Here is a 14,160-nt window from a genome sequence, read left to right on the forward strand (position 1 = left end):
ACTATGTAGACTTTTGAAGCATATTAGTATATCAGATTCTTGTCAGGTTTCCAGCCAGATCAAACTGTCATCTGAGCACAGTATTTCAGCCATCCACCTGCCGCCATCATCAGGTGAGAAAAGCTATGCTGCTCTCACCGGTAACTTATTCCACTCGCAAATGACTGCACCTTTATATGCATCGGAAGTACAACAGCGCATGCGCTAGATAAAGTGTGCACACACTCAATCATTCCTGCTGCCTCCTGGTGCAAAGAGAGTTGGTGATACTGTTGAAAACGATATATAATTACAAATGATTATTCATAGCTGGCCGATTCAGACGCTGTTGTTTCTTTATATCTGATAAAACAGGATTCCATGTTTTACTTACTGGGTATCCATTATCACGATTAATGATATTATCCACTAGTCTGATTTCAACAGATTCTTTTAAAACACAATCCCACTACTGAGAAGCATTTGTAACTACTTGTGCCTCATTGTATAGCATTCTGTGTCCCTCTGTTGGGCAATGCTCAGCCACCGCAGATTTATCTGGTCATAATAATCGCGTATGTCGATGATGTTCAATACATCTGTCATTGACGGTACAAATAGTTTGCCCAATGTAAATTTTCCCGCACTCATATGGTATTTTGTAAATGCCAGACTTCCTCAAACCTAAATCATCTTTGACAGAGCCAAGAAGTGCTCAAATCTTTGCTGGTGGATGAAAAATACATCTGAACTCATATTTCTTCAAAAGTCTGTGGCTTTTCTTCTGTATGCTGGGAATGTGTCTGCCAAGATAGGTAGACTTTTGAAGAAATATGAGATCAGATGTGTTTTTCATCTGCCAGCTACGATTCGAGCACTTCTTGGCACTGTCAAAGATGATTTAGGTTTGAGGAAGTCTGGTGTTTATAAAATACTGTGTGAATACAGAAAAATTTACATTGGCCAAACTATTCATACTGTCAATCACAGGTGTATTGAACATTATTGCCATACATGATTATTATAACCAGATAAATCTGTGGTGGCTGAGCATTGCCTTACAGAAGGACACAGGATGCTATACAATGAGGTGCAAGTAGTTGCAAATGCTCCTCGGTACTGGGATTGTATTTTAAAAGAATCTGTTGAAATCAGACTAGCAGATAACATCATTAATCGCGATAATGAATACCCGCTAAGTAAAATGTGGAATCCTGTTTTATCAGACATGAAGAAACAATGGTATCTGAATTAGCTGGCTATGAATAATCACTTGTAATGATATATTGTTTTCAGCAGTATTCACCACCAGAGGCACGGCAACTCTCTTTGCACCAGGGGACAGCAGGAATGATGGAGCACGTGCGCACTTCATCTAGCACATGCGCTGTTGTACTTCCGATGCATATAAAGGTGCAGTCATTTGCAAGTGGAATAAGTTACCGGTGAGAGCAGCGTAGCTTTTCTCACCTGATGATGGCGGCCAGGTGGACTTCTGAAATATTGTTCTCAGATGACAGTTTGATCTGGCTGGAAACCCGACAAGAATTTGATATGAAATAATAATTTCTTGCACATACACCTACAGGTCTTTCCCACCAGCTGCATATGATGAAAGTTTTTTTGTGTGCTGCTATCAATTCCTAGCTGTCGTACATGGTACATAGAAAAAACAGTTGTCTCTATAGGCTTGATCTGCTACAGTACTACATGGAAAAACATGTAAGAGCTAGGTTTTCATCTAAAGATACACTCCCAGATTCATAGGCACTGCTTTATTTGATAGCATCCTTTTCATTTTTTGAGATATATGTGGAAGAAAGTAATGTGTTCCCTGAGTTTTTTCAGTATATATGTTGTTTGAACTTTAGCAACACACATGTGCACAATACATAACACTTGTCTTGTAGTGTATACCATTAGAGTTTGTTGAGAAACACTGCCAAACTATGTATTTACTAATTGCATCCATAACCAAATGAGCTACTCTTCTATGAATATCCTCTAACTTATCTATTTGTCCTACTTGCTTAGGATCACAGTTTGATGAGAAATAATCGAAATTAAAAATTCAGTTGAACAATAATTTTGTCCAGCACAACTTTCATTATGTATGGACACTTGATCTTTGGAAGATGTGAATGAATAACATCATCTCAGGCTTTCAGCTACATCAAGTAATTATAAATCCATGAACATTTGGTTGAGTGCTATTGGACACCATCAAGTGGTAACTGAGCGTCCCGTGGCAGCTGATCTCATGCTTATATAGCTTTGGTACTGACTTTGCACCGTATACAGAAGTACTTTTGTCCCACATCTGCCACAACACCTACTTTAAACTCAAAATGAACAGCTTCCATGCTGCATTCAGCTGCAATTCATTATCTTTACTGAGAGTGTCATTGGACATTTTTTGTCTGTTGTTATTGTTCTGGTCTTCAGCCTGAAAATTGGTTTGATGCTGCTCTCCATACCCATTTATTTTGTGAAATGTCTTCACCTCTGCATAACTACTACAACCTACATCCATTTGAATCTGCCTACATCTACATCTACATCTACATCTATACTCCGCGAGCCACCTTACGGTGTGTGGCGGAGGGTACTTATTGTACCACTATCTGATCCCCCCTTCCCTGTTCCATTCACGAATTGTGCGTGGGAAGAACGACTGCTTGTAAGTCTCCGTATTTGCTCTAATTTCTCGGATCTTTTCGTTGTGATCATTACGCGAGATATATGTGGGCGGTAGTAATATGTTGCCCATCTCTTCCCGGAATGTGCTCTCTCGTAATTTCGATAATAAACCTCTCCGTATTGCGTAACGCCTTTCTTGAAGTGTCCGCCACTGGAGCTTGTTCAGCATCTCCGTAACGCTCTCGCGCTGACTAAATGTCCCCATGACGAATCGCGCTGCTTTTCGCTGGATCATGTCTATCTCTTCTATTAATCCTACCTGGTAAGGGTCCCATACTGATGAGCAATACTCAAGAATCGGACGAACAAGCGTTTTGTAAGCTACTTCTTTCGTCGATGAGTCACATTTTCTTAGAATTCTTCCTATGAATCTCAACCTGGCGCCTGCTTTTCCCACTATTTGTTTTATGTGATCATTCCACTTCAGATCACTCTGGATAGTAACTCCTAAGTATTTTACGGTCGTTACCACTTCCAATGATTTACCACCTATGGCATAATCGTACTGGAATGGATTTCTGCCCCTATGTATGCGCATTATATTACATTTATCTACGTTTAGGGAAAGCTGCCAGCTGTCGCACCATGCATTAATCCTCTGCAGGTCCTCCTGGAGTACGTACGAGTCTTCTGATGTTGCTACTTTCTTGTAGACAACCGTGTCATCTGCAAATAGCCTCACGGAGCTACCGATGTTGTCAACTAAGTCATTTATGTATATTGTAAACAATAAAGGTCCTATCACGCTTCCCTGCGGTACTCCCGAAATTACCTCTACATCTGCAGATTTTGAACCGTTAAGAATGACATGTTGTGTTCTTTCTTCTAGGAAATCCTGAATCCAATCACAAACCTGGTCCGATATTCCGTAAGCTCGTATTTTTTTCACTAAACGTAAGTGCGGAACCGTATCAAATGCCTTCCTGAAGTCCAGGAATACGGCATCAATCTGCTCGCCAGTGTCTACGGCACTGTGAATTTCTTGGGCAAATAGGGCGAGCTGAGTTTCACATGATCTCTGTTTGCGGAATCCATGTTGGTTATGATGAAGGAGATTTGTATTATCTAAGAACGTCATAATACGAGAACACAAAACATGTTCCATTATTCTACAACAGATTGACGTAAGCGAAATAGGCCTATAATTATTCGCATCTGATTTATGACCCTTCTTGAAAATGGGAATGACCTGCGCTTTCTTCCAGTCGCTAGGTACTTTACGTTCTTCCAGCGATCTACGATAAATTGCTGATAGAAAGGGGGCAAGTTCTTTAGCATAATCACTGTAGAATCTTAAGGGTATCTCGTCTGGTCCGGATGCTTTTCCGCTACTAAGTGATAGCAGTTGTTTTTCAATTCCGATATCGTTTATTTCAATATTTTCCATTTTGGCGTCCGTGCGACGGCTGAAGTCAGGGACCGTGTTACGATTTTCCGCAGTGAAACAGTTTCGGAACACTGAATTCAGTATTTCTGCCTTTCTTCGGTCGTCCTCTGTTTCGGTGCCATCGTGGTCAACGAGTGACTGAATAGGGGATTTAGATCCGCTTACCGATTTTACATATGACCAAAACTTTTTAGGGTTCTTGTTTAGATTGTTTGCCAATGTTTTATGTTCGAATTCGTTGAATGCTTCTCTCATTGCTCTCTTTACGCTCTTTTTCGCTTCGTTCAGCTTTTCCTTATCAGCTATGATTCGACTACTCTTAAACCTATGATGAAGCTTTCTTTGTTTCCGTAGTACCTTTCGTACATGATTGTTATACCACGGTGGATCTTTCCCCTCGCTTTGGACCTTAGTCGGTACGAACTTATCTAAGGCGTACTGGACGATGTTTCTGAATTTTTTTCCATTTTTGTTCCACATCCTCTTCCTCAGAAATGAACGTTGCCTACTGTATTAGAGCCTTGGTCGTCTTCTACAACTTGTATCCCTCTCACTTTCTTTGTTACCAAACTGATAATTCCTGGGAGCCTCAGGATGTTCCCTGTCAACTGATCCCTTCTTTTTGACAGTTGTGCCATAAATTTATTTTTTCTTCAATTCATTTCAGTATCTCTTCATTAATTGCTTGATCTACCCATCTAATCTTTAGCACTTCTTTATAGGACCTCAGTTCAAACACTTCTATTCTTTTCTTGTCTTTCACTTTCGTTATGAGGCTGCAATTGAGAAAAATACCTTAAGACAAGACTTCCTAACACTAAATTTATGTTAAATATTAACAAATTTATCATTTTCAGAAACGATTTTCTTGCTATTTGAAGTCAATGTCTTTACAGCTTGTTCAGTGTATACTGAATAATGTCGAGGATAAGCTGCAACTCTGTTCACTCTCTTCCCAGCTACTGCTTCCCTATTACAACCATAGACTCTTTCCATAAAATTTTTTGAATAACCTTTCACTTCATGTAATTCCCGGTGCCTTCAGAATTTCAAAGTGTGTTGTCCAGTCAACATTGTCAAAAGTATTCTCTAAATCTGCAAATGCTACAAGCAAAATTTTGCCTTTATTTTATGTATCTTCTGCTAGAAGTCATAGGATCAGTATTGCCTCACATGTTCCAATGTTTATCTGAAACCCAAAGTGATTTTCTCTGAGGTCAACCTCTGTCAGTTTTCCTATTTGTCTATAAATAATTCATAAAATATTTTGCAATATGAGTTATTAAACTGATAGTTCAGGAATGTTCACACCCGTCAGTATCTGCCTGTCTTGGAACTGAAACTGTTCTTCTTCTGGAAATCTGAGACTATTTTGTCTATATCATACATGGTCCAGTTTCATTTATGTTACCACCAACTACGTTTGACATCAGCATGTGATAACCACTCACAAATGGCAGATGGCAGCACTGGTAATGGAGGGTATATAAAGCATGTAAGTGGGGCATGAAATAGAGCGCAGTCTTTGTTGCAATGCAGAAATGGAGAGATTTATCTGATGTCCAAAAGGGCATGATCATTAGCTTTCAGGTCAAGGGTGGAAGCATTTCTGAAGTGGTTAATTTTGTAAAATGTTTGTGTGCTACAAAAGTATAGCATGGATGGCAAAATTGTACTATTCTAAACTAGCACAAAGGTCCATAGATGACAGGGGTGAAAAACACCTATGGGGATGTGTACGGGCAAATAGATGGGCAACTGTTGAGCAATTGAGTGCCCAGATCAACCAAGGGGCTACAGACATTGTCTCCTCAATGACTGTTCAGCGAACATTGCTGCATATGGGTCTTTGCAGCAGGCACCTGCCTCATGCACCCATGCTGACTGCTGTTCCTAGGCAACAAAGGCTGGAATTTGCATGCCAATACCACAACTGGATGTCCACTGAGTGGCAACAGGTGGTCTTTTCAGGTGAATCACTTTTTATGCTCCATCAGTGGGAAATGTCTGAAAGCAAACGTCCTACCTACAATTGTCAGAAGCATCCAGGCCGGAGGAAGGACCATTATGGTCTGGGGAATGTTTTTGTGGCATTGTGGGAGGCACAATTGATGAACACAAGTATGCATCTACACTCCTGGAAATTGAAATAAGAACACCGCGAATTCATTGTCCCAGGAAGGGGAAACTTTATTGACACATTCCTGGGGTCAGATACATCACATGATCACACTGACAGAACCACAGGCACATAGACACAGGCAACAGAGCATGCACAATGTCGGCACTAGTACAGTGTATATACACCTTTCGCAGCAATGCAGGCTGCTATTCTCCCATGGAGACGATCGTAGAGATGCTGGATGTAGTCCTGTGGAACGGATTGCCATGCCATTTCCATCTGGCGCCTCAGTTGGAACAGCGTTCGTGCTGGACGTGCAGACCGCGTGAGACGACGCTTCATCCAGTCCCAAACATGCTCAATGGGGGACAGATCCGGAGATCTTGCTGGCCAGGGTAGTTGACTTACACCTTCTAGAGCACGTTGGGTGGCACGGGATACATGCGGACGTGCATTGTCCTGTTGGAACAGCAAGTTCCCTTGCCGGTCTAGGAATGGTAGAACGATGGGTTCGATGACGGTTTGGATGTACCGTGCACTATTCAGTGTCCCCTCGACGATCACCAGTGGTGTACGGCCAGTGTAGGAGATCGCTCCCCACTCCATGATGCCGGGTGTTGGCCCTGTGTGCCTCGGTCGTATGCAGTCCTGATTGTGGCGCTCACCTGCACGGCGCCAAACACGCATACAACCATCATTGGCACCAAGGCAGAAGCGACTCTCATCGCTGAAGACGACACGTCTCCATTCGTCCCTCCATTCACGCCTGTCGCGACACCACTTGAGGCGGGCTGCACGATGTTGGGGCGTGAGCGGAAGACGGCCTAACGGTGTGCGGGACCGTAGCCCAGCTTCATGGAGACGGTTGCGAATGGTCCTCGCCGATACCCCAGGAGCAACAGTGTCCCTAATTTGCTGGGAAGTGGCGGTGCGGTCCCCTACAGCACTGCGTAGGATCCTACGGTCTTGGCGTGCATCCGTGCGTCGCTGCGGTCCGGTCCCAGGTCGACGGGCACGTGCACCTTCCGCCGACCACTGGCGACAACATCGATGTACTGTGGAGACCTCACGCCCCACGTGTTGAGCAATTCGGCGGTACGTCCACCCGGCCTCCCGCATGCCCACTATACGCCCTCGCTCAAAGTCCGTCAACTGCACATACGGTTCACGTCCACACTGTCGCGGCATGCTACCAGTGTTAAAGACTGCGATGGAGCTCCGTATGCCACGGCAAACTGGCTGACACTGACGGCAGCGGTGCACAAATGCTGCGCAACTAGTGCCATTCGACGGCCAACACCGCGGTTCCTGGTGTGTCCGCTGTGCCGTGCGTGTGATCATTGCTTGTACAGCCCTCTCGCAGTGTCCGGAGCAAGTATGGTGGGTCTGACACACCGGTGTCAATGTGTTCTTTTTTCCATTTCCAGGAGTGTATCTTTGGGGGCTATGTCCACCTCTACATGTAGTTTGTTTTTCCTTGGCACGATGGCATCTACCAGCAGGGCAATCAGACATTACACACAGCTCGCAGTGTAAGTACACGGTTTGAAGAGCACCGACAAAAGTTTACTGTATTCCCCCTGGCCATCACACTCTCTGGATTTAAACCCAATCAAAAATGTGTGGGACCACCTCGATAGGGCTGTTAGCATCACAGATCCACAACTGAGAAACCTAGCATAGCTATCCACAGCATTGGAGTTGGTACATCTCCACACCCCTCTCAGTACCTTCCAGAACCTCTCTGACTCTCTCCATGCACATCTCACAGTGGTCTGTGCTGCAAAAGGTGGTTATTCAAACTTTTGAAAGGTGGTCACATTAATGCAACTGGACTGTGTATGTCTTGCTCACCATGTAGAACAGTTTTGTTGCGACTGTCTCTCCCAAGGACATCAATACTTGTCAGGGAATGTCATCTGCAAAAATGGACTTGTTTCAGCTTAGTTCTTTCAATGATCTGCCAAATTCTTCTGCATTATCATATATCCCATTTCATTTTCATTTACTTCCTCTTCTCCTTTTATAATATTGTATTCAAGTAAATTATATATATTTTTGACATTGTGTCAACTGCTTTGGGCAATCTGAATTGTTATATTATTCTGTAATACACCAAGACTGCTTTTAATTCTTTTTATTGGTTACCAGTTTCAACAGAACTGTGCTGTCACTTTTTGCTCTAAAAGTTTAATAAACAAACATTCCAAGTCAAAGTGACTAATACATATGTGATCTTATTTAGAAACTGTATATGTTACTGAAGCATTAGAACATACCTTGTAAGACATCAAAAGTTCATAGTATTTACAAACTTGAAAGTCATGTAGTGAGGTTGTGTCATTTTGTAATAGAAAGTATCATTGGCATGTCAATCATAAAATATCACAAAAATATATATATATATATAAAGGATCATGTTATTTTGTCATCCTAGTGCACTTATTCTCTTAACACCACAATGGTGACTGGGCTAATATGATATTTGCACAGATAAGTGTGGTATTCGACAATCAATATGTACTTGCATAAATCTCAAACTATATGTGCCACAATACTGATTCTTTCTTCGCTTCAGTCTCATTAAAATTACTTCTGTCCGAATTAGCTACCATTTTTAAAATTAAAAATTTACAATATATAAATTATGTTTGAAAATATTCAGTGTCATTTTTTGAAATGTAAATTTTTGATAAAAATATAATTCAGATTATTTATCTATACATTGTACATGCATTGACAGCAACTGACAAAAATAGATCACTATAGAAATTAACAATAAAAAGATATAGTACAGATTATTTATCTATGCACAGTATATGTGTTGACATCAGTTGACAGAGATAGATAACAATGGTAACTGTATACAAAACATTATAGACCACAGTTATTGGATCAGACTGAATACAAGAGATTGTGGAGCTCATGGTTTAAATTCCATACAGTGTTTGATGTCTACTCATTACACTCGTAAACAAAATCCATGACATATATGTATGATATGACAATGAACAAGACCTTCTTACATAATCATTCTCTGACAGACTATTAGGTTTACATAAAAGAAATCATCACAGCATACAAAATAAACTTAAAAAAAAAAAAAACATGTGTGCAAATGATGCAGTATTTGAGGCCTATTATATTTTATTTTATACAATATGGAAGCAATTATATAAGCATTATTTGATTAATTACTGTTTTATTTTGTTTTATATGATATGGAAATGGTTTTATAAGCATTATTTTATTCATTAATATATAACAAGTTACTTCTTGATGTGGATAGGCATACTTTTATGTAGATCTCAAGCACTGCATCATTTACATATGGGACCTTTTTAGTTTATTTCATGTATTGTTTAGGAATATTTTAATTTATTACCATATCACACCTGACTTCTTGATGTATTGATTGTTTGGCTGTTTGGCTTAAAGCTTGAGTACTTTAACAAATATACACCTCAAGCACAAAATCATTTTGTAACTTTGAGCATTACAACACTTGTTAGTCTGTTCATGGAATGAGAGCATGTACTATACACAAATAGATTGTGTTTGCTCTTATGTGGGCCTAGCACCTCATGCACCAAATTAATTTGACTCCGTTGAGATCCTCTTGTGTAGACCCCAAGCACTGCAACATTTACTATGATTGCTATTTCGTTTTATATGTTGTGAATTTAATTACATAAAAAATCATTTAATTCCTTAAAATAGCACATTTGTCCACTGTGATGTGTTTACTGTTAGATCTACACTGAACTGCATCTCATCGAGTCCCGTAATTAGCATGAACATTAGCACCACATCACCTACATTAAATCTTTTCAGTCTTTTCGTAGAATGAGAGCATGTACTATACATGAATGGATTATGTTTGCTGTTATGTGGGACTATCAGTCATGCACTGAATTATTTTGACTTTGTTGGGATGCTCTTGAGTGGTCATGCTCTTATGAAGACTCCAAGCACCACATCACTTTCCCGTAGTATTTCTATTTCATTTTATGTGTTGTGAATGAAGTTACATAATTTTTTTAAATTCTTTACTAAAACATGTCTGTCTACCATGATTTATCTAATATTGGGTCTGCTTTGAACTATAATCTGGGTAGCATAATAATCATAAACATCAAGTACCACATCATTTACATATAGCTCTTTTCAATCATGTATCAAGAAGTTATTATATAAGCAATATTGTAATTTGTTACCACATCTGATTTTTGGATGTACCTTGTGCCTACTTAAATTAAAACTGGAATACTATAATTAACATAAACTTTGAGCTCTATAGTGTACTTAAACCTCAGGTTCCACAGTACATGCCAATCTTTTCATGAATGAGCATGTACTACACAAAAAATTATGACAAACACTTTATGTAAGCCTTGCACCTTATGCACTGCATTGTTCTAACCTTATCAATATCTTCATGGTGGCACATGCTCATTAGACGTCAATCACTGCAGCATCTGCATATACCACTTTTAAAAGTCATTTTATGTCGTGTATTATAAAGTAATAATGTAAACACTGTAATTCATCAGTATAGCAAGTTTGACTTCTTGATGTGGATGATTGTGCTCTTATGTAAACATCAAACACTGTATCATTTGCATTTCTTAGTTTATTTATGTATTCTTAAGGAATATTTGTAATTCAGTACTATTTCTTGCCTGACTTCTTGATGTGTCTACTGTTGGGCCTGTTATTAGCTAAACCACAACACCTGTATCAAACGTAAACCTTGAGCACCAAATCACATTTTAACTTTGAACTGTACAAGATTTTATTAATTTTTTTATTGACTGTGTGGATGTACAGAACACAAATGTATTACGGTTGTTGTTATGTCATCCTGGTGGCTTGTACGCTACATTATTCTGACTTAATCAATATTTCATAAATGGCGAGCTCGTGCATAGACCTTGAATGCCATATCATTTGCATGTATCTTTTTTTTTTTTATGTGTTGTGACGATTTCTTTTATGTATACCTAACAGTTTGTCATAGAATGATTATGTAAGAAGGGTCGTGTTCATTGTCGTATTGTACATTTCTTTCATGGATTCTGGTTATGGATGTAATCTTGATTGAACATCAGGAGCCATACCAAATTTATGCCCTGAGTTCCACAATATCTAAAAAAAGAAAAAAAAAGAAAAAACAAAGAAAAAAAGACACGTGTGAATATTAACAATGTAGGAAAAGTTAGACCTCTCTGCACCATAAAGAAGACACATTAAGTTGCATACAGACACACTAAAGACACTTACACAAGGCTTTCAGCCACAGCTGTCATCAGTAAAAGAGAAACTCAGAGACAGACACACCATTTACAGTGAAACCTCTATATAACGTTTTTCAAGGGTCCACAAATTCTGAACACTGTATAGAGGAAAACACTATAAAGAGGAAGGCTTCCAAATAATAATTATAGGGCATTACTGAAGATCGGGATACCACTAATCAGCTTTGACAAGTGGTGCCATAGATGACATTTTATTTATTATTATTTTTTTTTTATTTATTTATTGTTCCGTGGGACCACATTTAGGAGAAGTCTCCATGGTCATGGAACGAGTCAATACATGAAATTATAACACGATTGTAGAAACAGATAAAATGAAATATAAGAAAGATATTCAGGTGACAAGTCGTTAGTTTAAATAAAGAAAATCAAGAATGTAACACTGGAATTTGCTTAATTTTTTAGCTCTTCCAGGAGCTCCTCGACAGAATAGAAGGAGTGAGCCATGAGGAAACTCTTCAGTTTAGACTTAAAAGTGTTTGGGCTACTGCTAAGATTTTTGAGTTCTTGTGGTAGCTTATTGAAAATGGATGCAGCAGAATACTGCACTCCTATCTGCACAAGAGTCAAGGAAGTGCATTCCACATGCAGATTTGATTTCTGCTTAGTATTAACTGAGTGAAAGCTGCTAACTCTTGGGAATAAGCTAATATTGCTAACAACAAACGACATTAAAGAAAATACATACTGCGAGGGCAATGTCAAAATTCCCAGACTATTGAATAGGGGTCGACAAGAGGTTTTCGAACTTACACCATACATAGCTCGAACAGCCCGTTTTTGAGCCAAAAATACCCTTTTTTAATCAGAAGAATTACCCCAAAAAATAATGCCATATGACATAAGCGTATGAAAATATGCGAAGTATAATACTTTTCGTGTTGAAATGTCACTTATTTCAGATACTGTTCTAATGGTAAATAAAGCGGCATTTAGTTTCTGAACAAGATCCTGAACATGGGCTTTCCACAACAGCTTACTATCTATCCGTACACCTAGGAACTTGAACTGTTCCGTCTCGCTTATAACATGCCCATTCTGTCTGATTAAAATGTCAGTTCTTGTTGAATTGTGGGTTTTAAATTTTCACAACACTGTAATGTGATATTCATTGCAAATGATCAATGTATCAAATGATTAGTGTTTTGTAATTAAAACATAGGGCCTGGTAGGTGAATGGGTGAAAGTAAAAAAATCAGTTTGTACTGTAAAAAGTTATAACAGATTCTTAAGATATGACATCATTGTCCAAAGCTGACAGGTGGTATCCCCTTCTTCAGTTGACCCAATTATAGAATATGACCCAAATTTTGTTTATGATATACTGAACATATTACATAAAAACACAGTAAATGGTACAGATTAAAAAAGAATTAGTTACAAAAAATTACTTTAATAATTAAATTATGAAATGGAACTTAAATTTACGCAAAACCTTAGGAACCTATGCAATCTGAAAATCACATACCTTTGATTTTTTTAAATATTCAAGCAAGCATGTTTGTTTTCCATTTCTCCTAGACTCTACAGCAATCATTTCTTGCTCCAAATGAGCAAGTTGAACTACTGTTCTGTCCTCAAGTCTATGGGCCATCATATGTCTCCTGAATGTTTCAAAGGCTTCAGCTGCCTTAGTATATGAGGGCGCAGGGTTATCTTCCTTGTCACTGTCACTTTCTCTACCACTCTTACTCTCCAAGCTTCTCTCTGCAGTCAGCTCCTCAATACTTTGTACTCCTGTGGTTGCCACGCTGTCATCCACAGACACAAAGTCCTCAAAAGTGACAGAATCACCGCCCATTAATTCCTGAAACTGTTACAAATCACTTGCAACATCTTCCACAGGAGCTGCCACCTCATTCTCACAGAATCCCGCTTTTGTGAAACAGTTTTCAATATTTTCAGCACTGACTTCCCTCCACGAGTGCATAATTAAATTCATTGCCTGTAAAATATTCAGCTTCAGTTGTGAGCTCGGCTGGCTTCCCGGTTTTCTTTGGTCCATCAAAATCAAGGCCTCTTTTACAAGGGCTGTCCTATATTTAACCTTAAGGGCGTGTATTATTCCCAAGTCCAAAGGTTTCAGATGGCTGGTGCAGTTGGGTGGCAGGAAAATTACTTTCACATTTCTCAGAAAGGATACGTCTGGTGGATGTGCCGCACATATATCCACAAACAGCAGCACTTTTCTTGCAGCACTCCCCATTTTGGCATCAAATTCTCTGAGATGTGCTTGCTGAAACCAAGTTAATAAAACTTCCTCCATTTCGTCGTAAGTCAATGGTTTCAAATGCATACATTTCGAATTTCCACAATCCTCAAACCCTTCCATTATCGATGATCTGTTTTTCATAATAGTGTTGAGGGGGCCACACCAGGCAATGTCTCCACTTTTTTAATAGTGGAAACCTTCTCTTCCAGAGAAATGTTCTTCCGCTTTTCGCTCATGTCCACTAATGAAAGCTTAAAAAAACATTATACCAAAGACACACTTTCTCTAGACACACGAACTGTTTGCTGCTCAGCTCACACAACATGCTACGAATACAAAGCATCGACTGAAATTATGCCAAAAAGATCGCAAGCAGAATGTCTGTCATATGTCACATGACCGGGTTCTGCCGCTGACATATGAAACACGCTGCTCATGGGCT

At 39.4% G+C, this 14,160-nt stretch overlaps 1 protein-coding gene across 1 annotated transcript; it reads right to left on the bottom strand.

Annotated features, from left to right (window-relative positions):
• Positions 1 to 13,322: 13,322 nt before the first annotated feature.
• On the bottom strand, positions 13,323 to 13,838 carry LOC126449829 (tigger transposable element-derived protein 6-like). The gene has a single exon (XM_050091023.1). It carries the CDS (start codon positions 13,836 to 13,838, stop codon positions 13,323 to 13,325), a length of 516 nt encoding a protein of 171 aa, XP_049946980.1.
• Between the last annotated feature and the right edge of the window lie 322 nt (positions 13,839 to 14,160).

Source organism: Schistocerca serialis, chromosome 1, assembly GCF_023864345.2.
Source record: "Schistocerca serialis cubense isolate TAMUIC-IGC-003099 chromosome 1, iqSchSeri2.2, whole genome shotgun sequence".
In the NCBI taxonomy this organism is placed as follows: domain Eukaryota; kingdom Metazoa; phylum Arthropoda; class Insecta; order Orthoptera; family Acrididae; genus Schistocerca; species Schistocerca serialis.